At 49.7% G+C, this 26898-nt stretch overlaps 1 protein-coding gene across 1 annotated transcript in view; it reads left to right on the top strand.

Annotated features, from left to right (window-relative positions):
• Positions 1-26898, top strand: part of CHD5 (chromodomain helicase DNA binding protein 5) — an 81265-nt gene that overhangs the window by 42309 nt on the left and 12058 nt on the right. The window contains exons 16-33 of the mRNA XM_064279922.1: positions 1034-1171; positions 1251-1372; positions 2248-2421; positions 2783-2924; positions 4792-4923; positions 11337-11454; positions 12520-12644; positions 13777-14008; positions 14246-14356; positions 14626-14798; positions 15592-15766; positions 16237-16329; positions 16564-16652; positions 17006-17139; positions 17532-17676; positions 18059-18218; positions 20674-20753; positions 20980-21112. Of these exons, the coding sequence (XP_064135992.1) occupies positions 1034-1171; positions 1251-1372; positions 2248-2421; positions 2783-2924; positions 4792-4923; positions 11337-11454; positions 12520-12644; positions 13777-14008; positions 14246-14356; positions 14626-14798; positions 15592-15766; positions 16237-16329; positions 16564-16652; positions 17006-17139; positions 17532-17676; positions 18059-18218; positions 20674-20753; positions 20980-21112 (2476 nt within the window). The remainder of the gene's footprint in view (positions 1-1033; positions 1172-1250; positions 1373-2247; positions 2422-2782; positions 2925-4791; positions 4924-11336; positions 11455-12519; positions 12645-13776; positions 14009-14245; positions 14357-14625; positions 14799-15591; positions 15767-16236; positions 16330-16563; positions 16653-17005; positions 17140-17531; positions 17677-18058; positions 18219-20673; positions 20754-20979; positions 21113-26898) is intronic.

Below are 26898 nucleotides of genomic sequence, written 5' to 3'. Positions count from 1 at the left end.
CAGAGGGAGCCAGCCTTGTGCCACTCTGCCGGGCTGGCCCTGGAACCTGACCTCCATGTCACACTTTTTGGGGTCTGTCTCGTTCCCGGGGCTCGCCCTGGCTCTGCAGCTACAGACATGGCCCCCCTCACACCCCTCAACTTACCATGGCCCCTGGTGCCCAGCATTCAGTCTCCAGAGGGGCTCTGGTGGTGGTGGCAGGTGGGTGTGCTGGTCTCTGATGTCACCCAGCAGAGGGTGGTTCAATCAGACGGGTCTGGGTTCGAATCCTGCCTCTGCTGTTTGTTAGTCTTGGGGACCTGGGGGAGTTACACAGCCGTTGTGAGACCCCATGGGCTGTAACATGGGCATGTAGGTAATTGAGCTCATGTGGTTTGAAAGGATGAGCTGAGAGCACAAGTACTGCACGCAGGTGAGCCACACGCCACATGTTCCATATCCAGTGGTGTTAGTTGATGCTGAGTCAATTCCGACTCATAGCAACGCCACGTGACAGAGTAGAACTGCCCCATAGGGTTTCCTTGGCTGTGATCTTTATGGAAGCAGATCACCAGGCCTTTTCTTCTGCAGTGCCGCTGGGTAGATTCATTCCGCCAGCATTTATAGATTAGCAGCCAATTGCAAACCGTGTGCACCATGCAGGGACCTTGCCGAGCCCAGTAGCTATTATTACTGTTAGTGGCAGTAGCAATCAGAGTCTTTACTTCTCAACACCACACTTTCTCTGGGGTCCTGGGTTCTGGGCCTCACCTGATCCTTTCAGCTCAGGTCTCTGTTTCAACGCCACACTTTCTCCGGGGTCCTAGGTTCTGGGCCTCACCTGATCCCTTCACCTCAGGTCTCTTTCTCAACACCACACTTTCTCTGGGATCCTGGATTCTGGGCCTTACCTGATCCCTTCAGCTCAGGCCTCTGGGGATCCCTGGAGTCTTTGGGGGCTATCCTGCCTATGGCTCCTTCTTGCCTCTTTGTACCATGAGTCCTGGACACTTCCTCTCTCAGCCTCCCTCCCACACCTCCTCTTTCCCTCCAGAAAGAAGTGCAGATCAAGTTCCACGTGCTGCTCACCTCCTATGAGCTCATCACCATTGACCAGGCCATCCTGGGCTCCATCGAGTGGGCCTGCCTGGTGGTGGATGAGGCCCATCGGCTTAAGAACAACCAGTCCAAGGTAGGCGGGTGCCGTGGCCTGGGAGCTGCCAGGGAGCTGGCCACCCGGCACCCTGACCGGCCCCTCTGCTCCCCCTAAGTTCTTCAGGGTCTTGAACAGCTACAAGATCGACTATAAGCTGCTGCTGACGGGGACCCCACTTCAGAACAACCTGGAGGAGCTCTTCCATCTTCTCAACTTCCTGACTCCGGAGAGGTTCAAGTGAGCTGTGGGGCCCAGGGTCCCAGAGGGCACTTGGACAAGTGGCAGTGTTGGAGCCCGGCTCTGGGACCTGTTTGCTGAGCCTTGGTTTTGCTGTCAGTCAGTTGAGTGCCTTAGCAGGGCTCATTTCAAATGACCTGACTCAGAATTCGCCACTGTTATTTACCATTGCGGTTTTTCTTTGGGTCTCTTGGCTCTGCCCAGAAGACCATCTGGAGCTCCTACTGGACTTCTGCGCTGCCTCCACACCCCTTCTCATGCTTCTCGTTCCTTTCCCTCCACGAGGACCTCAGGGACTCCCATGGGGGACCATGATGGGGAGCAGAAAGAGGGGCCTGCGGGTGGAGATGGGGACAGAGAGCCCTGAGGTCTCCTTCCCCTTCTTGTTTCAGGCTTGGGGAGGCCCCAGCTTCCTTGTCTTCACCTACACCCCATTTTCCCGTTCAGGATGGGGGTTCAGGGTGAAGAGGACTGATTTTGGAACCAGGAGGTGTAGATATGAGGGCAGGCTTTGGAATGGCAGGACTGTATAAACTTGGACGCCTGTCATCTTCAGTTTTTTTTTTCTATAAAATGGGTACTAGTTCCAGAGAGGTCATGTCTATCATAGCTCTGAGGATAGGAAGGTCTGCGTGGCTGAGAAACAGAGAATGATGTGTGGGGTAACTCAGGCTTAGCCAGAAACTGAGAGGATACCCAGGGCAGTCCAGGGATCCCTGGCCCCCAGCCAGCCTCCTGCCCTCTGTACCCCTCCAGCAGTGGCAGGGGGCTGGCCAGGCCTCCCCTGCCACCCCTGCCTAATTGTGAACTCTGCAGAGGGCTTTGGCCTGCTCTAGTCCTCTGCCTCCAGCTTCTACCCCAGCCCTTTCTTGCAGCAACCTGGAGGGCTTCCTGGAGGAGTTTGCTGACATCTCCAAGGAAGACCAGATCAAGAAGCTGCATGACCTGCTGGGCCCACACATGCTGAGGCGGCTCAAGGCTGATGTGTTCAAGAACATGCCGGCCAAGACTGAACTGATTGTGCGCGTGGAGCTGAGCCAGATGCAGAAGTTAGTGTGACCTCTGTCTCCCCTGGGCGGTCTCCATGGTTCCTCTCCCTACTGGAACCCACGTGCCCTCCTAGACTGCCTCCTGGGGTGGGGAGAAGGCTCCTCCAGTCCCACCAGAACCTTGACTTCCCTTCCAGCCCGTTCTGGGGCCTCTCTCTGACCAGAGCTCTGAGCAGAGCTCAGGGCTGCCAGAGTTCTAGCAGTTTCCACCAGGAGCTCCCCCTGGTCTCTGTACATGGGCAGTGGCTCGCAGCCCCCAGCCTCCCTACAGGACACAGTGGAGTGCTGTCTTGTGGGAAGGGCTTTTGGAGGCTGGTCTGTCTCAGGTGTGTCCAGCCCCTTCCCTCGTGCCCTGCTGCAGGAAGTACTACAAGTTCATCCTCACACGGAACTTTGAAGCACTGAACTCCAAGGGGGGCGGGAACCAGGTGTCACTGCTCAACATCATGATGGACCTGAAGAAATGTTGCAACCACCCCTACCTCTTCCCCGTGGCCGCCGTGGTGAGTGCCTGTGGCTGCTGTGGTAGGTATCTGTGGTTGCTAGGCAGGTGCTCCCATGCTTGCCGTGGCAGGTTCCCCCGTTGCCATGGGGGGTGCTCTTGTGGCTGCCGTGATAGGTTCGCTGTAACTGCCTTGGTGGGTGTCCATGGCTGCAGTGATAGGGTCCCTGTGGCTGCCCTGGTAGGTGCCCATGGCTGCCGTGCTGGGTGCCCCATAACTGATACGGGAGGTGCCTGTGACTGCCATGGCAGGTGTCCTGTGGCTGCTGTGTTAGATGTCCTGTGGCTGCCATGATAGGTGTCCCGTGGCTGCTGTGATAGATGTCCCAGCTGCCATGGTAGGTGTCCCGTGGCTGCCATGATAAGTGTCCTGTGACTGCTGTGATAGGTGTCCTGTGACTGCCATGGCAGGTGTCCTGTGACTGCTGTGATAGATGTCCTGTGTCTGCCGTGATAGGTGTCCCGTGGCTGCTGTGATAGGTGTCCTGACTGCTGTGATAGGTGTCCTGACTGCCATGATAGGTGTCCAGTGACTGCTGTGATAGATGTCCTGACTGCTGTGATAGGTGTCCCAAGGCTGCCACGAGAGGTGCCCCATGGCTGCTGTGATATGTGTCCCATGACTGCTGTGAAAGGTGCTCTGACTGTTGTGATAGGTGTCTCATGACTGCTGTGAGAGGTGCCCCATGGCTGCCATGATATGTGTTCCATGGCTCGGACCCTCAGGCCCCAGTCTTCTGTGAATGAGGTCCTGGAGGTGATACGGGCCCCCCTCTTGCAAAGAGAAGCTTCTGCCCCTTTTTGAGGCAGCTCCTCTCCTCCTCCAGGCCTGTCCCTGTGATCCGTAAAGTAAGGGGGCATCAGGCTACCCTCTAGGTTCCCTCCAGTCTCGGCACCATGGGACCTCAGGGCAGGGTTCTGAGGGCCGACCTGGCCACACTCCATCATGAAGGGGGAGTCAGGAATGTCTGGGCGGGCTTGGGAATTGCCTTTTTAACCAGCTCCAGTGGTTCTGATGTGCAGCTATGGGTAAGAGACTGGACCCTGGGGTCAGACACACTTGGGCCAGCTCCAGCCCTTACCAGCTCTGCAATCCCAGGAAGGTTAATTATCCTCAAAGAGTCTGTTTTTCCTCTGTTAAATGGGTACAATAGCAACATCTGTTTGGAAGGCTCTTAAGATCAGATGAGATAGTCCATGTATCATGCCCTCACAGAGAACCCAGCAGGCTGACTTCTCAGTAAATGTTAGCCATCTCTATCATTACTATTTTGGCTCTAATTTAAACACTCCTCCCACTCCCCACCACAAAAACAATGGCAAGATAGCTGCGGGAGGCCCTGCTGGAAAGCTCTAGACTTCAGGGTAACCCCAGATTGTTCTCATGTCTCTCTGGCATGGCGTAGGTCTTTGCTGGCCTGGGACTTGCTTTCTGATGGATGCTCTGCCCAGCTGGGTTTCAGAGGGTGGTGTTCCCTGGATGCATCCCCAGTGACTAGCTGTGACCAGGCCAAGTTCCTGCTGGGAGACTAGCATAGCTTACGACTTTGCTGTCATCTGGTTATTCACTGATCTTCTGGGTCTTGGTGGAGTGCCAGCCAGGGCATAAAGACCGAGGGTGGAGTTGGCATGTGAGGCTGCTTGGGAAGGTGGCGCCAGGAGTTAGGGCCTGTATGACTGTGGCCCATCCAACCCTGTGAGCCTGGCTGACTCGGGTTTGGGCTCCGTGTTCAGCAAGGCCGAGCCCCGGCCGGGCAGACAGGCAGTCAGTTCATTGCCAGGCCTTTGTCTGCCGAATGGGGCCTCTTCGGCGCAGAGCCAGAGAGGAGCACGGACCCCCCATGCCCCGTCTTCTGCTGTGTCTCCAGGAGGCGCCTGTCTTGCCCAATGGCTCCTATGATGGCAGCTCCCTGGTCAAGTCTTCAGGGAAGCTCATGCTGCTGCAGAAGATGCTTAAGAAGCTGCGGGATGAAGGGCATCGCGTGCTCATCTTCTCCCAGGTGAGCTGCTCCCAGGTGGCTGGCTGGCTGGTCTACCTCCCACCCAGCCCCAACTCCTGGGGGCTGCCCCTGCTGCTGAGGGAGGAATCTGGCTGGCAGAGGTACCCCAGCAAGGCCTGATGCCGTCCATGTGGGTTGATCCCTGGGGTTCGAAGGTTGTCACTCTATGCCTTGGCATCATGCAGCCAAGTAGAGCTGGCTGAGTGCCAAGGTCAAGGAGCTTGGGGCCCATTGGCTGGAAAGACTGGCATCTCCCCTACCACTTGCCTCTCCTGGTCTGGCTCCCCCGAAGCTGCATGGTGCCTGCCTCCATGCCCCTCACCTCTGCAAGCTGGTTCCCATTAAGGTGGGGCCTGGGGTTAGTTCAGGAGGAGCCCCGAGGTGGGGGCAGATCCAGAAGGCCCCCCAGCATGATCCTGAGGTCACAATTGTGGCATAACCTTTAGGGCAGTCAGGGGCAGGGCTGTCTAGCCTCAGATGTCTGTCTATTTATTCTCACTCATTCATTCTTTCATCTGTTTGTGTCTATCACTTGGCAGGTTCTGTGCTAGGCCCTTGGGTACAGAGACGAACAAGTCTCTGTCTTTATGTTGCTCAGAGTTTAGTGTGGGAGACAGAGGTAAAGAGATAGTTACTATCGTCCATAGGTGATGGAATTGGAAAACGGTGCAACTGCTATAGAATACAGTTTGGCGGCTCCTCAAAAAGTTAAACATAGAATTACCGCATGACCCGGCAACTCCACTTCTAGGCGATACCGTCGAAAGCAGGGACTCAAACAGCTACTTATACGCCAGTGTTCTTTGCAACATTGTTTATCATAGCTGAAGGGTGGAAACAACCCAGGTGTCCATCAACTAATGAATGGATAAACAAAATGTGGTATATCCATACAGTGGAATATTATTCAGCCATAAAGACAAATGAAGTCCTGATACATGCTATAACATGGATAAACCTTGAAAACATTATGCTAAGTGAAATAAGTCAGACACAAAATGACAAATATCGTATGATCCCACTTATATAAAATAACTAGAATAGGCAAATGTATAGAGACCAAAGCTTATTAGCGGTTACCAGGGGTATGTGGGAGGGTGAAAGGGGAATTATTGCCTAAGGGGCACTGAGTTTCTGTTTGGGGTGATGAAAAAATTGGGAAACGATGATGATTGTGCAAAATGGTGAACGTAATTGTTACTGAATTACACTGTATAATGCATGCCCTCTACATCCGTTTGCCAACTGCGCCCTCCCTCCACGAGGCACCCCTGCAAGCACACGCCAATTTTTTTTTCATAGCAACATGTGGGAAAAAAACCAGCATAGCGGCACCTATGAAAATACCTTAGGGGGGAGGGTGCAGTCAGCAAACAAATGCAGAAGCTGTGTGTTATCACTCTATAAATACAGCACATGTAAAAAAAGGTTGCGATGGTAATTTTTTTTATATATATTCCATCACAGTAAAAAAAGAGAGAGAGAGTTACCTAACCCTGTGGTCTGATTTGTGATGGAGGTCACAGTGAGGGCCTGGAGCTTCACCCCTGTGATGTCTTGAGGCTAAATATGTTCCCCTTATGGTAGGACCAAGCCAGATTCATTACTCGAAGCCAGAGACTGGGATGTGACTTATCTGTGCATGAAAGTTGACTGAAACAGCTTCTGGGGCTATAAAATGCCCTGGGACTGTGGCAGCGCAAGGTACGTGGGGGCACAGACGAAGCCTATGTCCAGGAGCTGAACCAAGCAGTGAGCTGGCTTGGAGCCTGAATCCATAATCCCTCAGTACCACTGCTAACACAAGACCTGATTCTGGGCTGAGTCTTCGTGGGACCCAATAAAGAGAACTGCACAACTGCTAGCAATGTGCACAGAGCTAAAGTGACAGAGACAGAGCCCTCCCATCCAAAGTGAGCCTATAAACCAAAATTCTAAAACGCATGACCAAATTGAACGTTAAGACATCCCGCAAAACACTTGTTAGAATCCAAATGAAAAGAAATTAGTAAAACAGCCTGAAAAACACTTATAAATAAGTATTTTTAGGTCCCCCCAAAGTAATGGAGTAACACTCATGAATAAAGAAATTAAACAAAACCAGGAAGACGTAAAACAAGAACTAGATGAGAAAAATATCTGCATAGGCGCTTAGTCACTGAAATAAAACATTTCAACAAACTGGATAAACTCTTGAAACTGTTGAAATGAACACTGATGAGTTAGAACCAGGCACCTAGGAAGTTTCCCAGAATGCAGCATAGAAATACAAAGATAAAGATAAAAATGTGGAAGACTATGGAGGATACCTTGAGAGGCTACAAGAATCATCTAATAGGGGTTGCAGAAATAAAAATAGAGGAAGTGGTGGAGAAGTCATTGTCAGTCGATAAACATTTACCACACACAAAGATAGGAAGTCTCAGATCTGAAATGTGCTATGGAGAACCAAGCAAGAGAAATAAAACTAATCCCTGGACACATTGTGGTGAAACTGCAGTACTTCAGACCTAATACTTACGAAGGAATGGTGGACTGTCCTTAGATTCTCATCGGCAACCATAGGTGGCAGGAGATAAGTGAAAAATCTTCAATATGCTGAGGGGAGAATAATTATTTACTAATTTTAAAAAATAGTTTTATACCCAGCTAGACTATCTCTCAAGAATGAAGGGAAATATAAGGATTATGGAGATTCAGAAGGAATCGCCCCTCTCTTCCCATGTTATTGTTGTTAGGTGACGTTGAGTCGCTTCTGACTCATAGCGACCCTGTGTACAACAGAATGAAACACTGCCCGTTCCTGTGCCATGCTCACAATCATTGTTATGCTTAAGCCCATTGTTGCAGCCACTGTGTTGGTCCATCTCGTTGAGGGTCTTCCTCTTTTCCACTGACCCTGTACTTCACCAAGCATAATGTCCTTCTTCAGGGATTGATTCCTCCTGACAACATGTCCAAAGTATGTAAGATGCAGTCTTGCCATCCTTGCTTCTAAGGAGCGTTCTGATCACGCTTCTTCCAAAACAGATTTGTTCCTTCTTTTGGCACTCCTTGGTATAGTCCATATTTTTCGTCAACACCACAATTCAAAGGCATCAATTCTTCTTCGGTCTTTCTTATTTACTGTCTGGCTTTTGCATGCATATGATGCAATTGAAAATACCATGGCTTGGGTCAGGCCCACCTTAGTCTTCAAGGTGATATCTTGCTTTTTAACACTTTAAAGAGGTCCTTTGCAGCAGATTTGCCCAGTGCAGTGGGTCTTTTGATTTCTTGACTGCTGCTTCCATGGGCATTGATTGTGGATCCAAGTAAAACGAAATCCTTGACAACTTCAATCTTTTCTCTGTTTATCATAGTGTTGCTTATTGGTCCAGTTGTGAGGATTTTTGTTTTCTTTATGTTGAGGTGCAATCCATACTGAAGGCTGTGGTCTTTGATCTTCATCACTAAGTGCTTCAAGCCCTCTTCACACTTTCAGCAAGCAAGGTTGTGTCATCTGCATAACGCAGGTTGTTAATGAGTCTTCCTCCAATCCCGATGCCATGTTCTTCTTCAGATAGTTCAGTTTCTCAGATTATTTGCTCAGCATACAGATGGTGAAAGGATACAACCCTGACGCACACTTTTCCTGACTTTAAACCACCCACTATCCCCTTGTTCTGTCTGAACGACTGCCTCTTGATCTATGTACAGGTTCCTCATGAGCATAATTAAGTCTTCTGGAATTCCCGTTCTCCGCAATGAATCTATAATTTGTTATGATCCACACTGTCGAATGCCTTTGCATAGTCAATAAAACACAGGTAAACATCCTTCTGGTATTCTCTGCTTTCAGCAAGGATCCACCTGACATCAACAATGATATCCCTGGTTTCACGTCCTCTTCTGAATCTGGCCTGAATTTCTGGCTGTTCCCTGTTGATATACTGCTGCAGCTGCTTTTGAATGATCTTCAGCAAAATTTTGCTTGCGTGTGATATTAATAATATTGTTGGATAATTTCTGCATTCAGTTGGATTACCTTTCTTGGGAATAGGCATAAATATGGATATCTTCCAGTCGGTTGGCCAGATAGATGTCTTCCAAATTTCTTGGCATAGATGAGTGAGAACGTCTAGCGCTGCATCTGTTTGTTGAAACAACTCAATTGACATTCCATTAATTCCTGAAGTCTTGTCTTTCACCAGTGCCTTCAGTGCAGCTTGGACTTCTTCCTTCAGTACTATCGGTTCCTGATCATATGCCACGTCTTGAAATGGTTGAACATTGACTAATTCTTCTTGGTATAATGACTCTGTGTATTCCTTCCATCTTCTTTGGATGCTTCCTGCATAATTTAATATTTTCCAATAGAACCCTTCACTATTGCAACTTGAGGCTTGAGTTTTTTTTCAGTTCTTTTAGCTTGGGAAATGTCGAGTGTGTTCTTCCCTTTTGGCTTTCCATCTCCAGCTCTTTGCATATGTCATTATAATACTTTACTTTGTCTTCTTGAGCTGCCCTTTGAAATCTTCTGTTCAGCTCTTTTACTTCATCATTTCTTCCTTTTGCTTTAGCTGCCTGACATTCAAGAGCAAGTTTCAGAGTCTCCCCTGACATCTATCTTGGGTTTTCTTTCTTTTCTGTCCCGTTGACCTCTTGCTTTCTTCACGTGTGATGTCCACGATGTCATTCCACAACTCGCCTGGTCTTCGGTTATTAGTGTTCAACATGTCAAGTCTATTCTTGAGATGGTTTCTAAAGCTCAGATGGGATTACTCAAGGTTGTACTTTGGCTCTTGTGGACTTGTTTTAATTTTCTTCAGTTTCAGCTTGAACTTGCATATGAGCAGTTGATGGTCTGTTCCACAGTCGGCCCCTGGCCTTGTTCTGAGGATGGTACTGAGCTTTTCTATAGTCTCTTTCCACAGATGTAGTCGATTTGGTTCCTGTGTATTCCATCTGGCGAGGTCCATGTGTATAGTTGCCATTTATGTTGGTGAAGAAAGGTATCTGCAATGAAGAAGTTGTTGGTCTTGCAAAATTCTGTCACGTGATCTCCGGCATCATTTCTATCACCAAGGCCCTGTTTTCCAACGACCTATCCTTCTTCTTTGTTTCCAGCTTTCGCATTCCAATCACCAGTAATTATCAATGCATCCTGATTGCATATTCAGTCAATTTCAGACTGCAGAAGTTGGTAAAAATCTTCAGTTTCTTCATTTTTGGCCTTAGTGTTTGGTTTGTAAATTTGCACAATAGTTGTATTAACTGGTTTTCCTTGTAGGCGTATGGATATTATCACTGACAGCATTGTACTTCAGGATAGATCTTGAAATGTTCTTTTTGATTAATCTGACCCCATTCCTCTTCAGGTTGTCATCCCTGGCAAAGTAGACCATATGATTGTCCAATTCAGAATGGCCAATACCAGTCCATTTCAGCTCACTAATGCGTAGGATATTGATGTTTATGCATTCCATTTCATTTTTGACAATTTCTAAGTTTCCTAGATTCCCACTTTGTACATTCCAGGTTCTGATTATTAATGGGTGTTTGCAGCTGTTTCTTCTCATTTTGAGTCGTGCCACATTAGAAAATGAAGGTCCCAAAAGCTTGACTCAGCCCACATCATTAAGGTCGACTCTACTTTGAGGAGACAGCTCCTCCCCAGTTGTCTTTTGAGTGCCTTCCAACCTGGGGGGCTCATCTTCCGGCACTATATCAATGTTCTGCTGGTATTCATAAGTTTTTCACTGGCTGATTCTTTTCAGAAGTAGACTGCCGGGTCCTTTTTCCTAGACTGTTTTATCCTGGAAGCTTGGCTGAAACCTGCTAGTGACCCTGCTAGTATGCGAATACCGGTGGCATAGCTTCCAGCATCATAGCAACACAGTATGACAAACTGACAGACACATGGGGGCTCTTCCCATGGGAGGTGTAAAATCAGGGAAGACTTCACAGACGAGGTGATGTTTGAATTTTCTAGGCAGTAAGGGGGTGGGACATTCTAGGAAGAGAGCCCAACTCCCTGGAGAAACTCACAGGTGGTTTGGGATGACTGGAGGTTGTGAAGGAAGCACTGGGAGATAAAGCCCGGACAGACTGGGCACTAAGTCCTGCAGAGCCTTGAATGCTGGGGTGAGGAACTGGGACTTCGTTCTGTGAGGCGTATGGACAGGGAAGGCTCATGCTCAGAACTGTGCTTTGGGCAGATGGTGGTGGGACTAGTGTGAAGAATGGATTGAATTCGAGGGGATGAGGTTGGAGGCTACGTTCTTCTCTAGTCAGGCCAGCCTTCATCCCAACGGTGTCCCCACAGAGCGGGCTACTCTGTCTTCCGCTAACTGTGGTGGGATCCCTGCCCATGGTCCCATGGGGTGTCCCTGCTCTGTGGCAGCCACTGAGGCATACTGTCTCCCCTGCAGATGACCAAGATGCTTGACCTCCTGGAGGATTTCCTGGAGTATGAAGGCTACAAGTATGAGCGGATCGATGGTGGTATCACCGGGGGCCTCCGGCAAGAGGCTATTGACAGATTCAATGGTACTTCAGCCCCGCCCAAGGGTTCTAGATCATTTCTGCCTATTTTTCCAAGCTAGGTTCTTAGACAGATGACCCAACTCATGTTTAGATTAGCTGCTCCTCAAACAGCTGAAGAAAGCAATTGTTGTTAGGTGCCATCAATTTCAACTCATAGCGACCCCATGTGGCGGGGTAGAACTGCTCCAAGGGGTTTTCTAGGCTGTGGTCGTTATGGGAGCAGATCGCCAGGTTTTTCTCCCACAGAGAGGCTGGGTGGGTTCGAACTGCCAACCTTTAGGTTAACAGCCAAGCGTTTAACGATTCTACCAACCAGACCTGTCCTTAAGTCATAGCATTTAAATGCTGAAAGGAATTCACTCCATGCAACCACGGAGCTATTTCTCAGCTTGCACACTCAGAAGGGGCCGGGCCATGCTGCCCAAATGCCAATATCAGCAATTCCTCTTGCTTACTGAAGCTAGAGAGCCAGGGAGATAAAACTAGGGCAGACTTTGAAGGTCTAGATGTATGTGGCTGCAGCCACCTTTGGCAGTGGGACTGGCTAGAGCATTTGGTGGGTGGGGGTCCATGTGCAGCTCTAGTGGGCACTGTGGTCAGTCCCCAGTCACTTAACACAGGGCCACGATGGGCCTCAGAACCATCCCTCCTGGGACAGTCAGAAGTGTCCAATGGAAGCTGTGTCCCCCTGCGCATTCCCTGGCCTCCCTCATGGCTTCAACGGGCTGAGAGGAGCAGGGGAGACCCCAGGGGGCTCACCTGTACAGGGCTTTGTGAGCGGGGGCTGAGCCTCGGAAGGGGCTTTGCTGTATTTACTGCCTGTTTGCAATTCTTTGCCCATCTGGGCTTTGAAGATCAACTTCCTTCTGGTTGCGCCGGGATCACTGCACAGGTGGGGCTAAGTGGGGCTCAGGTGGCCATCAGTGAGGGCCGCCGCCTGGCCTGCTGCTCTCTTGGGCACCTCTGGGCCTTTTGGGAGGCCCTCTTCGGTCTCCACTCCCCCTCCCACCTGTCACCCACCTGTGCTCTCCTACCTCACCCCCCCGAGGTGCTGGCTTCTCTCCGCAGCCCCAGGAGCCCAGCAGTTCTGCTTCCTCCTCTCGACCCGGGCAGGTGGCCTGGGCATCAACCTGGCCACGGCAGACACGGTCATCATCTACGACTCAGACTGGAATCCACACAACGACATCCAGGTCTGTGACCCTGACGCCACCCTCACTGGGCTTCTTGCCCTTGGCCTTGGGCTGGAGTACCCCTCAGTGCCCTATCCTTTATACCTTCCCAGTTGTTCCCTCCCTTACCCCCCTGGTTCTTGGGGACCTTTATCCCGGACTAATGTCTCAGGGCTCCAGGTTCCTCTGGGTGAGCCCCGGGAGCCTCAGCCCCAGGAGGGGCCCTGGGTGGTGGGTGGAGGCTTTGCCCCCTGTCCCTCCAGCCTCCTTAATGTACAGAGGCGGAAACAGACCCCAAGGGGGCAAGGGACATGCCCAAGGACACTCAGCAAGTCTATGGTGGCTGCTGACCCCTGACTGCCCCTTACCCTCAGACCAAGGCCAAGGAGAGAGGCAGGGTGAGGAGCCCTGGGACCAGAGGGGCCAGTTTTGGAGGGGACAGAAGAATAGATTAGGGGACAAGGCCTATAGGAGAAACAGAGAGCCCCAGATGTCTCCTGGCCACCCCGCTCAGGGACGGGGAAACATCTCCCCCACACCTTCAGCACTGACACCTTTAGGGGCTCAGGTGCAAACTCGTGTCTCTTGTGCACACACGTGTGCACACGTGTTCTCATACACATGCAGTCACCATGTAGACTCACAGTCACACCCAAGGTGGTTCCTCTCATGTCACCCAAGGACTCGGACACTCCTGGAATGCAGTCTCAGCTGTGTCCTCATATGTGTCCACCCTCTCACCCCGGGCACCTGCAGGCTTCGCATGCCCTTGGGGTCACTCACATACCCAGGTGGCTGTGGTTGCAGATACAGGGTTGTCCAGTCCCTTTAGTGGCTTGCAGGGAGGTGCAGCCTGGCTCCCAGTGACCCTCCACGGAGCCTTGTGCAGCTTCAGTCACACTGTGCAAGCCCTGCACCGTCCCTGACACACACCCTGCACCTCTGCAGCCATACCCAGTCCCACCTGTACTGTTGGGCCCTCCCTCCCAAAGTGGGCGGGGTGGGGGGAGGCCACACGCAGTCAGGGAAGCAAGCCCAGCTCCACTGGTGCACACACACAGCCCACTCGCACACATGTGGTCACGTGTGCACGCCCCCATGGGGGTGCCCAGGGCTGTAGTCAGCCATGGCGCTGAGCTGCTGGTGCCCACAGGCCTTCAGCCGCGCCCACCGCATTGGGCAGAACAAGAAGGTGATGATCTACCGCTTCGTGACGCGGGCTTCAGTGGAGGAACGCATCACCCAGGTGGCCAAGCGTAAGATGATGCTGACCCACCTGGTGGTGCGGCCTGGCCTTGGCTCCAAGTCGGGCTCCATGACCAAGCAGGAGCTGGATGACATCCTCAAGTTCGGCACTGAGGAGCTCTTCAAGGACGACGTGGAGGGTGTGTGGCCGTGGTGACCACGTGGGGTGGTGGCTCAGGCTACTTCCTGCTTGAACACACCAGTGTGCTCTTCTCTTCTCTTGGCCTTCCTCCTACCCTGTGTCCCCTGGTGGGAAGGGCAGGGCCATGGCGAGCAGGGCCAGGGTGTGCAGGGCCAGGGCCATCTCTGAGGCTGCCCAACAGCCCCAAGCCCCTCGGTGGCTACCTTTCCAGTGCTGGTCTGCCTCTGTCCTGCAGGCATGATGTCTCAGGGCCAGAGACCCATCACTCCCATCCCGGATGTCCAGTCCTCCAAAGGGGGCACCCTGCCTGCCAGTGTGAAAAAAAAACACGGCAGCACCCCACCAGGTAGGTGCTAGCCAAACCTGGCCACCCTCCCCTCTGTTCACCATGCAGGTACTACTGGAGACGAGGCCTAGGCTGCCCCTCCTTCACCTAGGGCCCCTGCCCAGCCCTACTGGCCTCTCACTGGGGGCCCACAAACTTTGGGCGAGTGGGTGGTGGGTGTCCCCGTGCAGGCTCGTCCCTGGTCACCACACTCCTCAGCTGCAAGGAAGGCCCGTTGGTAGGGGAATGCCCCATGGATGGCCTAGGCACTCTGAGTCTTTTACCCCCAGGTGACAACAAGGATGTAGAGGACAGCAGTGTGATCCACTATGACGACGCTGCCATTTCCAAGCTGCTGGATCGGAACCAGGATGCCACGGACGACACGGAGCTACAGAACATGAACGAGTACCTGAGTTCCTTCAAGGTGGCGCAGTACGTGGTGCGCGAGGAGGATGGTGTGGTAAGGCACCCCTCTCGCGTCCGAGATCTCTGAGGAATCCTTGGGGCCCTGCCCTGAGGTCCACAGCTGCCCAGTGGACCTTTCTGAAGTCAAATGGATCCTGCCTCCTGTGTAGAGCTTGGCTGTGCCTGCCCTGGCCATCAGGTCCCCACCCACCCCTCTGCCTCAGGGCCTGTTCTGGAAATACCTGAATTCCCACCAACCCCATCTTCCCCTTCTCTACTGGGTAGACCCTCATTGTCTCTGAAGAGCCAGGTCTCAGGTCTCTCTCTGAGATGGACCCCTCCACCTCCTGCTCAGCTCCCACCACCCTCCACACAGACCCCTGTGTTCAGAGTACCCTTCCACATACCTGTTTTCCCTTTGGGATTTATTCATTTCTCTACCCCAGCACCTGGTGCAAGGAAATACTTGTGGAGTGAATCAATGAATGGATGGATGAGTAAGCAAATGAGTGAGTGCAATAGGTGGAGGGAAGAGGAAGATTGGCTCAGACTGAGGTGATCAGGGAAGGCTTCCTGGAGTAGGCAGGCCTTCCAGTCCGTTCTTGAGCCCCAAGAGGGTGAGATGTGGTGGAGGCAGCATGAGGCCTCTGAGGGCAGGGATGCCCACCCTGCTGGTCCTGCCCACTGAGCCCCGTGGCACTGTGGTCTGTGGGATGCCCACCTTGCTGAGCCCCATGGCACCATGGCCTGTGGGTGACCACCCTGCTGAGGCCCATGGCACCACGGTCTGTGGGATGCAGCCATGCCGGCCCCGCCCCACTGAATCAAGCGGGTGCCTCTGCCCCTAGGAGGAGGTGGAGCGGGAGATCATAAAGCAGGAGGAGAACGTGGACCCCGACTACTGGGAGAAGCTGCTGCGGCACCACTACGAGCAGCAGCAGGAGGACCTGGCGCGCAACCTGGGCAAGGGCAAGCGCATACGCAAGCAGGTCAACTACAACGACGCCTCGCAGGAGGACCAGGGTGTGTGTGGGGCCCTGGGCTGGGCAGGGGCTCACCTGACTGCAGCTGGGCCCTGGAAGGAGGGGTCCTGGGGTGGGCAGGACTCTCACGGGCACAGGGCTCCTGGGCAGAGGTGTGGGCTGGGGGGAGAGTGGGAGAAGAGCTGGGGATGAGGTGGGAAGGCTTCTCAGAGAAAGGGGCTTGAGGGTGGTAGGTATGGGGTGTTGGAGGTGTGGGGAGACAAGATGGGCAGTGATGGAATGGCTTCACCCCTGCTGGTGGTGTGACCTCGGGCGAGTCTTCTTGAGCTTCAGTGTTCTCATCTACAAATAAGGATAATAGCGTAGACCCTTTGTATCTAGTGTGGGGATTGTGATTATGAAGCCTTTGAGCCCCGGGGCTGTTCTGGTCGTCATGGTTGGGCTGAGGTGTGGGGCTTGGCGTGGCCCTGGGTGTGGGTGGCTCACTCTGCACCCTCTCTCGCCCCGCAGAGTGGCAGGATGAACTCTCGGACAACCAGTCTGAATATTCCATCGGTTCCGAGGATGAGGATGAAGACTTTGAGGAGAGGCCGGAGGGGCAGAGTGAGTCTCGGTGCTCGGGGCCTGGGTCACCTGGTGCTGATGCTGGGAATCTGGAGAGCTGGTGATGGCTGGGTGGGATTGGCCGAGGTTGAGGGGGGACTGAATGTCCCTAGGACATCAGGACAGGCTGCAAGAGGATATCCTGAGGGTCCCACTGTCCCGGGGTGTGTTGGTGTGTGGGGACAGGATCAGGATCCCCCAGGCTCTTCTCATGGTTGTGGGGGCTGCTCTCAGGTGGACGGCGACAATCCAGGAGACAGCTGAAGAGTGATCGGGACAAGCCTCTGCCTCCCCTTCTTGCTCGAGTCGGTGGCAACATCGAGGTGGGAGCTGCCTGCACCCCCAGTCTCTCGCAGCCCCCAGCTCTCCCCACTGTACCTCATTCCCTCGCTTTTCCCGCCATGCCGGTGTGGGGGGTGGGTGGGGACTAAGAAGGGGACTGAGAAATGAAGAGGGGACTGCCCAGGCCACACCGCAAGTCAAACAGAAGTGGGGCTGGGGCAGACCCTGAGTCTCCACCCTCTGAGGCCTGCCTCAGATGGAGAGCCCCCCTTCCTCCTGCCCCCTCCATGTCTCTTCACCCTCCTCTTGCCCTTCCTCCCCCACCCCTCAGTTCTCTGCTGTTCGCACCCTGAGTGGGTTCACCTCGCTCCCTGCCGCCCCTCTGCCCCACCAGGTGCTGGGCTTCAACGCCCGGCAGCGCAAGGCCTTCCTGAATTCCATCATGCGCTGGGGCATGCCCCCCCAGGATGCCTTCAACTCCCACTGGCTGGTGCGGGACCTCCGAGGGAAGAGTGAGAAGGAGTTTAGGTGAGGGGCTGGGGGTGGGCCGGGTTCCTGCTGGGCCAGGCAGCGCCCCAGGCAATGCTTTCTCCCCTCCGCCAGGGCAAGGGTATCTGGGAGTTACCTGGAATCTTGTTCTTGGTGGCCCAGGCCCAGGTGCAGTGCAAGTTTATTTGCAGAAATGACCAGTCCCCTCTGCAAAAACCAGCTGGTGTTAGCATAGTGAGAGGGATCTGTGTTATCTGGCAGGAGCGATGGGGGCGGGCCATCCTAAGAGGTGTCCCTGCCAGGGTGTCCCTCCAGCCTTCCCTGGAGCCCCACCCTGCCACTTGGTGGGAGGCAGGTGAGGATGGTGACCAGGCCAGGAGGTGCCCAGGGTCCTGCCAGCCCTCTGAGGGTCCTTGTGGCCCCCACCCCAGAGCCTATGTGTCCCTCTTCATGCGGCACCTGTGTGAGCCGGGGGCGGACGGCGCGGAAACCTTCGCAGATGGCGTGCCCCGGGAGGGCCTCTCGAGGCAGCATGTGCTCACGCGCATCGGGGTCATGTCACTGGTTAGGAAGAAGGTGGGTGAGTACGCCGTTACTGGGCCTGCTGGTGGCTGTCCGGGCCCTAGCGCCGCCCGGGGTCACCTGTCAGGGAGCAAATGCCCAGGGTCTGAGCCAGGACTGACCCAGGCCAGGGGGTCCGACCTGGAAAGGCTCTCAGGTCAAGGGGGACTGGGGAGCTGGAGGATGATAGGTCACAGGGCAGAGGACACAAGGTGGCTGGGGTAGGGGTGGGGCCTGGCACAGGAGCCTGTGGGCAGGATTGCATCTGGTTTGGGTGGCCTTGGGCAGAGCAGGGTGGATGCCCAAGCCCATGACACCCCAGCCCCACCAGCTGCCCTGAGGCCATGGGGCTGAGCTGCGACCACCTCCTTTTCTCCTTGCCTTTCACCCGCCCCAGGTTCAGGAGTTTGAACACGTCAATGGAAAGTACAGCACCCCAGACCTGATCCCTGAGGGACCCGAGGGCAAGAAGCCGGGCGAGGTCATCTCCTCGGACCCTAACACACCAGTGCCTGCCAGTCCTGCCCACATCCCACCAGCCCCGCTGGGCCTTCCAGGTCTGGGGTCTGGGCCAGTGGGGGGAGTTAACGTGGGTTGTGGGAGGTGGCAAAGCCACGGGAGACCCCGAGTCCTCTGTACACCCAACAAAGGACAGCCCCCTGCCCCACAAGCTTCTGCCTGCAGAAGTGCCACTCTGCCGAGAGCCTTTGCATTTAGTAACAGTTCTGGGACACAAGTCACATGCCATGAAATACACCTTTTTAAAATGTATTATTTTCTAGAATATTCCCAAGGCTATGCAGCCATCACCACTACCAGAACATTTTCATCACCCTCAAAAGAAACCCCTACCCATTAGCAGTCTGTCTTCATTCTTCCCCTCCCCTAAGCCCTTGCTAACCACTAGCCTACTTTCTGTCTCTGTGGATTTGCCTAGTCTGAACTTTTCATATAAATGGAATTGTAAATATAGGGCCATTTGTGACTGATTTTTTTCACTTAACATGGTGTTTTCAAGGTCCATCCATGTTGTAGCATGTTTCAGAACTTTATTACTCTTTCTGGCTGAATGATATTCCGTTATATGGACGTACCACATTTTATTTATCCATTCTTCAGTTCATGGGCATTTGAGTTGTCAGTTTTTTGGGTTTTTATGAATAACGCTGCTATGAACATTTGTGCATAAGTTTTTGTGTGGACATGTGTTTTCAATTCTTTGGGTATGTACCTAGAAGTGGAATTGCTTGGCTATAAAGTAACTGTGTAATCTTTCGAGGAACCACCAAATTATTTCCCACAGCGTCTGCACCATTTTACATTTTCACTAACAGTGTATGAGGGTTCCAAATTCTCCGTATTCTCACCAGTACTTGTCATTTTTTGCCTTACTGGTAATAGTCATCCTAGTGTGTGTGAAGTTGTATCTCACTGTGGGTTTTTTTTTTTTTAAAAAAAAACATTTTGAGTTTTTGGTGAACGTTTACACAAGTTAGATACCCATTTGACGGTTTCCATGCAAATTGTTCAGTGACACTAGATACATTTATCACAATGTGTCAACATTCTCTTTAATTGTATTCAGTTTGTTCCCTTTCCAATACTCTAGTTTCCCTGCATGGGAAAGGGAAATTTATCTTCTCATCCTTGCTTCTGAGGAGTTGTTGGTCTCATACTGGTGGTTTTTAAGTAGGGCACTGATCTTATGGGTAATATCCTTTATTTCGTGTGCCACTCTGCTATTTCCCGAAAAGGTGGTCTCAGGGGATAGGCTCGGTTCTAGGTTTAAAGAGTGTCTCAGGGTGACAATCTCCGGGAGTCCTCTCCTCTGTACTGTTCCAGTTTGTCTTCTTGAAATAAGAATTTAGGTTATGCTCCATATTTTTTTCCATTCTATTCGGAACCAGCTGTTTTGACCCTGGTCAGGATATTCAGTTGTGGTAGTTGGGCATCATCTAGTTTTGATCTAGGGAGGATGAGGTTGTGGCTTATGTAGACTTGTTTCTTCTCTGTGCTTTTGGTTGCCTTCGGTTTTTCTCCTGGCAGGTAGAGACCCATAGTTGTGTCCTAGATGTCCGGTTGCAAGCTTTTAAGACCCCAGATACTACTCATTTCACTAGGGTGCAGATCATGATTTTTGTGAACTAGGTTATCTCATTGTGGTTGGTTTGCATTTCCCTGATGGTTAATGACGTCGGACACCTTTTCATGTGCTTGTTGGCCTTTCGTGTATCTTCTTTGGAGAAATGCTTATTCAGATCCTTTGCCCATTTTTTAATTGGGCTGTCTCTGAGTGTCTTTTTGGTGATCCATATATTTATTTGGGCAAAGTGTCTTCTTGCTTTGATTGGGCCTCACAGGCCTGGGGCAGACATAACCTGTCCCCAGGTGACAGGTGAGGCCCTGAGAGGCTCAGTGCCCCTGAGAACATCCTATTGCTCTCCACAAATGTGCCCTTTGGAGGTGGCCCTACCTGGGTTTGCTTCCTGGCTCTGCCCTTACCTATCTGTGTGATCTTGGGCAAGTCACTTAACCCTTCTGGGTCTTTGTTTTCTCACCTGAGATTTGGGTACGTAATAGTGCCCACCTTACAGGGCCACTCAGAGACACGGATGAGTCACTGGCACTTTGCAGCATGCAAAGAGCTGATTTAGCATGGAGGAGACGCATGACTTATCCAAAGGCCCACGGTCAGTCAGCCAGCCTGAAAGCCAGGATCAAACCCAGGTTTCCTGGCTCCCATGTTAGGCCTCAGCCTACCTCACCTCCCTGTTTCCAGATGAGTGGGTCACTACTGTGTGCAGCTTGTCTTGTTGGCTCCTCACTGTGGCCTCACTGGGCACAGGTCCTCACAGGGATCCCTGAGTCCTCAGGAGCCTTGCCCATCTCCCCTGGAGGTGCCTCACCAGACGGAGCGTCCTGAAGCCTAAGCCCTACTTTTCTTCTCTGGCACCTGATTCCCTGCTCCACATCCCAGCCCACCTGTCTGACTTTTTTTCTTTGATCTTTCAGAAAAAATGGAAGCCCAGCTGGGCTACATAGATGAGAAGGAGTCAGGGATGCAGAAGCCAAAGAAGCCCCTGGAAATCCAGGTATGAAAGATGCTAGTGTCTGGGCCCTGGTGGGTGTGAGGTAGGGGTGCGGTCTGCAGACCTTCTCTGGTCTGCCTGGCCTGCTAGAACCCAGGCCTCCTTGCTCCCAGTTCAGGCCTCTGGGTTTCAGGGAGCCAAAATGGTGGGAAAGTTCCACCCAGGTTCCCTGCTCTTCATTCCTGTCGAGGCTCCAGACTCCGCAGCCTCCCCAGTCTGTTCTCCCTAGACCCTGCCAACTCCCCTGGACAGAGTGGAGGGTGAGGAGAAGCAGGAGAGCTCAGAGAGCAAGGAGAGAGCCCGAGAGGAGCGGCTGGAGGAGACAGAGAAGGCCCAGTCCTCCCCGGAGCAGCTGCCGAAAGGTACAGGCTTCCCACCGGACACCCACCCCGACACACTCTCTGTTTGCCTTTCGTGATATGCTGACCCCTCGGCTGCTCTGGGTCAGAGAAGGATGGGCAGCTGTGCTTCACTTTGTTTCTCCGCAGCTGAGCAGTGGATTGTGGGTTGCTCTCTCCCAGCTTGGCCAGTCCTGGGGTGAGGGATGGGCCAGGGGCTCTGGTTTTTCCACATGGCCTTTAATTTTTCCTAGTATAGAGTTTCTGGGTTATTGCGCTCTCTTTTATTACTTATTTCTAACTCTGTTGCGTTGTGGTCTGAAAACATCAGTCTGTGTGGTATTGTTTCTGTATAACGTTTAAATCTCTTCTCTGCTTTCATATGGTTAGGTTTTGTAAATATATTTGTAAAAAGAATATCCTGTAATTTCTGAGTGTGCAGTTCTGATATATGCATTATATCATGATATATCACTTGTTAATTGCATTGCTCAATTTTTTTATATCCTTAGTAGTTTTTGGTTGCTTGATCAGTCGGTTTCTGAGAGACTTATACTAAAATCACTCGCTACGATTGTGGATTGGTCTCTTTCTCCTTGCAGTACATGGTTTTGCTTCATATTGTTTAAGGCTGTGTTGTTAGGTGCATATTGGTTCAGTTTTTTTGAATTTTTTCTGGTAAAGTACTGCCTTTAACTTTTAGGTAATGACCCTCTTATCCCTTCTAATACTTTTTGTTTTAAAGTCTATTTTTGTCTGATTTGGATTTTATTTTGTTTAATATTTACTGAGTGTATCTTTTTCTATCCCTTTACTTAAAAAAAAATATATATATAACAGCTTTATTGTGATATATTCACATACCACATTTAAAATGTACCATTCAGTGGTTTTTAGTATATTTGCAGAGTTGTGCTACCATCAGCACAATTAATTTTAGAACAATTTTCATCACCCCCAAAAGAAAAACTGTATCCATTAGCAGTCACTCCCCATTCCTTCTCTACGCCCCAGCCAGCCCCTGACAACCACTAATTTACTTTCTGTCTCTATGGATTTGCCTATTCTGGACATTTTATGTAAGTGAAATCATACAATATATGACCTTTTGTGTCTGGCTTCTTTCACTTGACATGTTTTCAAGGTTTACCCATGCTGTTGCATGTATTAGTACTTCATTCCTTTTGTATGGATATATCACATTTTGTGTATCCATTTATCAGTTGGTGAATATTTGGGTTGTTTCTACTTTTGGATTATTCATGCATAATGCAGCTGTGGACGTGCATGTACAAGTTTTTATGTGGATGTGTTTTTATTTCTTTGGGTATATATCTAGGAGTGGAATTGCTAGGTTGTATGGTGACTCTCTACAGCTGCTGACCCAAGGGTTGGCAGTTCAAATCCGCCAGGTGCTCCTTGGAAACTCTACGGGGCAGTTCTACTCTGTCCTATAGAGTCATTATGAGTCAGAATCGACTCGACGGCACTGGGTTTGGTTTTGGTTTTTGGTATGGTGACTCTATATGCCAAACCATTTTTTGAAGAGGTTGCACCGTTTTGCATTCCCACCAGCAGTGTGAGAGTTCCAGTTTCTCCGCATCCTTGCTAATACTTGTTATTATCTGTCTTTTTGATCGTAGGTAGTCTAGTGGGTGAGAAGTAGTATCTCCTTGTGGTTTTGATTTGATTTTCCCTGATGGAGAAAGATGTTGAGTATCTTTTCATGTGCTTATTGTTCATTTGTAGATCTTTGGAGAAATGTCTATTCAGATCCTTTGCCTGTTTTTTAATTTGGTTACTTGTGTTTTTATTATTGAGTTGTAAGAGTTCTTTATAGATACATGTTCCTTATCAGATGTATGGTTTGTAAATATTTTCTTCTGTCCCTTTACTTTTAATCTATTTGTGTAATTATATTTTAGGTGTATTTCTTGTAAACAGTGTATAGTGGAATGTGTTATTTTAAATCTAACCATAGAATCTCTGTCTTTTAGCTGACGAGTTTAATGTCTTTGCATTTATTGTAATAACTAGAAATTTGGATAAATTTCTACTATCTTATTTGGTGCTTTATAATACCCTTGGGTTTTCTTTTTTTTCCTTTTCTACCGTCCCTTGGATTGATCATATTTTCTTTATATGCTCCCCGTCTTTCCCTCAACTCATTTGGAAAGCTTATAGTTGATTCTATTCTGTAGATGATTACTTTTGAATTTTTAACATGTATCCCTCCTGAATAATATAGAACTGTAGACTGCTTGGGGCCCTGGTACTAGCACAGTGGTTAAGAGCTCGGCTGCTAACCAAAAGGTTGGCAGTTCGAATCTACCCGCTGCTCTGTTGGAAACCCTATAGGGCAGTTCTACTCTTTTTTTTTTTTTTTTAATCCTTCTTTAGATCTTCCCACATTTTTGCCAGTTTTGTGTTCATTTGTCCATCATTGCTTTGTTTAATTTCTTTCTTCCTGAAGTGCATCCTTTAGTGGTGCTTTCAGCAAATTTCTGTGAATGGTAAATTTTCCCCGTGTTTGTTTTAAAATGTCTTTATTTTCCACTTACTCTTGAATAATAGAAAAATTCTAGGTGGGTTAGGGATTTTTCCTCAGCACTTTGGCATTTATTGTGCTGCTGAGAAGGCTACTATCAGTCTAATTGTTGCTTCTTTGTAGGAAATCTGACTTTTCTATCCTTTCTAACAATAAAAAACTGCTTTCAAGATATTCTGCTTGTCTTTGGTGATGATGATGTTGAAATTTTTATTATCCTGCTTGTGACTTATGGAAACTCTGGTGCAATAGTGATTAAGTTAATGGCTGCTAACCAAAGAGTTGGCAGCTTGAATCCACCAGGCATTCTTTGGAAACTGTGGGGCAGTTCTACTCTGTCCTATAGGGTCGCTATGAGTTGGAATCAACTGGATGGCAATGGGTTTGTTTTTTTTTTGTTGTTGTTTTGTGACTTAATACTGTTCTTAAAGCTGAGTATGTCTTTCATCAGTTATGGGAAAATTCTCAGTTATTACCTATTTGAATATTGACTTTGTCCGCATTATGTTTACTTTCTCCTTCTGGAATTCTTGTTACTCATTGATTCATTCACTCACCCAACAAAAAATATTGAAAGCCTACTATGTGTCAGGTGCTATCCCAGGCACTGGGGACACAAGCAATGAACCAAAGTTGTCAAATCTCTCATCTCAGGGAATTCATATTCTAGTGGGGGAAACAGGCAATCAGTAATAAACAGAAATATGTATTGTTCAACAGCAGACCCCAAATGCTATGAAGAAAAATTAAAGCAGGCTATAAGGTTAGGGAGTAATGGGAACTGTTGCATCCTTTCCATCTCATGCTTCTTTTGTATTTTTTGTCTCTATCTCTCTGCAAGACTTGTGAGAAATCCTAAGATCTAGCTTCAGTTCATATGTTCTTTCCACGGCTATCTTGTTAATCTACTCATTTATATTCTTTTCTATTGCTGCATAACAAATTACCACAACTTCGTGGCTTAAAACAGCACCCATTTATTAGCTCACAGTTCTGTAGATCCAAAGTCCAGCACAGTGTGACTGGGTTCTCTGCTGAGTGTCTTGGAAGACTGAAATCAAGATAATGGCTAGACAGAGGTCTCATCTGGATTCTCTGGAGAAAAATCTGCTTTGAAGTTTATTCTTGTTGTTAGCTGATTTCAGTCCCTTGTGGTTGGAGGATAAAAGTCTCTGTTTTCTCCAGGCCATCACCTGGGACTGTTCTGAGTTCCTAGAGGCCTCCTGCATTCCTTGACACATGATGCTCTCTATCTTCAGGTTAACAATGGTATGCTGAATCCCTCTCATGCTTTAATCTCTGACTTTCTGTTCTGTGAGCAGCCAGAGAAAACTCTCTACTTTTAAAGAGCTCGTGTGATTAGATCAGGCTCACCCAGAAAATCTTTCTATTTTAAGGTCAACTGTGCAATATAGCGTAACCTAATCATGGGACTAAAATCCATCGTATTCACAGTCTTGGGGATCATGCAAGGTGTATATACCAACAGTGGGAATCTTGGGCCATTTTAGAATCCTGCCAACCACACTATTACATTTTAAAGGATAATAATTTTATACTTCATTTCTGGAAGTTGTATTTGGTCTTTTTTCAATTTGCTGTTTTTTTTAAAAAAAATTTTCTGTCTTGTTTTGTCCTTTGTGGATTCTGTTCCTTCTCTCTGTTGTTAATCACCTAAGACATACTTATTTTACAGTCTTTCTGACATTGTTTTATTATTTCGAGGTCTTAAGGAGCCTGTCTACCTGTCATGTGTCTGCTGGTTCGTGCCTATGGTGTTTGTTTTCTAGATTTTGATCGGGCTTGTCTCCATCAGGGATTGGTTTGTCCATGGGAATCCCATGTGAGCTGGGTAGTAGAGTGTCCCTCTCCCTGTATTTCCAGAAGCCCAGTTCCCAATGGTCGCACTGGTGGTTTTGCACTGGGACCTGTTTTTATGATACTTCCTCTGCTTCAGGTGGTACAGTACAGTACAGATTTCACAGCCACGTATGGTCCATCCTTTGAGTTTGGTTTTCTTCCCACCTAGATCCCATACTAGAGATAATCTTCCTCAGCTTTGCCTTGGTCCAATGAATGGGTCTTTCTCTCTTTCACAGAGTCCAGAGGTTGGAGGGTGCAGGCTTAATTCCAGGTCTTGGCATCTTTTGTGCTTGAAGCCTTGTCTGTCTTGCCTTCTGTATTGAAACACAAGCCCCAAGCACCCTGGCCTGTTTCTGACATCCAATAACCCCCTGCCCAGGGCCACCAGAGCCCCAACTTATGCTTTTAATTTTCCCTTCATTGATGACACTTGGGGATTTCCTTTTCTTTCTTGTGAGCTTGTTTATGTGTGTGTGTGTGTTTTAATGTGGTATATTTTGCCCAAGGAATCCTGGTGGCACAGTGGTTAAAGTGCTTGGCTGCTAACTGAAAGGTCGACAGTTTGAAACCGCCAGCTGCTGTGCAGGAGGAAGATATGGCAGCCTGCTTCTGTAAAGATTACAGCCTTGGAAATCCTATGAGGCAGTTACACTTTGCCTTATAGGGTCGCTATGAGTTGGAATCGACTTGATGCAATGGGTTTGGTTTGGTTTTTTGCCCAGCATTTTTAGGTGTGTGTAAGATGGGTTTTGCACTAATGAAAGTCTGCCATGTTGCCAGAGCTCCTTGTCTTCTGGTTGTTGTTGTAATATAGAGAACTTCAAGACTATACTTTGAGGAGTTTGGGGGAGGGTGCTGCAGGAATAGGAGTGAGAGGGAAGGGGTAAGCTGAATGGGTGGGTGAAGGACCACATCCCTGCCTGTCTCCTGAGAGAAACTCTTTTTTTTTAAATTGTGGTAAATATATATCTAACAGAACATGTGCCATTTCAACAGCCTTCACTTGTACAATTTAGTGACACTAAAAAAAAAAAAAAAAATTTTTTTTTTTTAATTGTGTACAACCATCACCATTATCCATTTCCAAATTTTTCAATCAGCCTTAAGAGAAGCTTGGTGTCTCCTAAGGAATAAGTCTCCCTTTCTCCCTCCTTCCCACCCACCCCTGCTACCCACTACATAACTTTAGGTCTATTTTAGAGATTTAAGATAAGTGGGATCAAACAATATTTGTCCTTTTGTGACTTACTTCACTTAGCATGATGTTTTCAGGGTTCATCCATGTGGTAGCATGAATCAGAATTTCATTTTTCTTTATGGCCGAGTAGTATTCCATTGTATATTCGCACCACATTTTGTTGATCCATCCCTCTGTTGATGGGCATTTAGATGTTTCCAC

This window comes from Loxodonta africana, chromosome 3 (genome assembly GCF_030014295.1).
Source record: "Loxodonta africana isolate mLoxAfr1 chromosome 3, mLoxAfr1.hap2, whole genome shotgun sequence".
In the NCBI taxonomy this organism is placed as follows: Eukaryota; Metazoa; Chordata; class Mammalia; order Proboscidea; family Elephantidae; genus Loxodonta; species Loxodonta africana.
The sequence above is the reverse complement of the archived record's forward strand: the minus strand, read 5'-3'. Positions and strand labels throughout refer to the sequence as shown.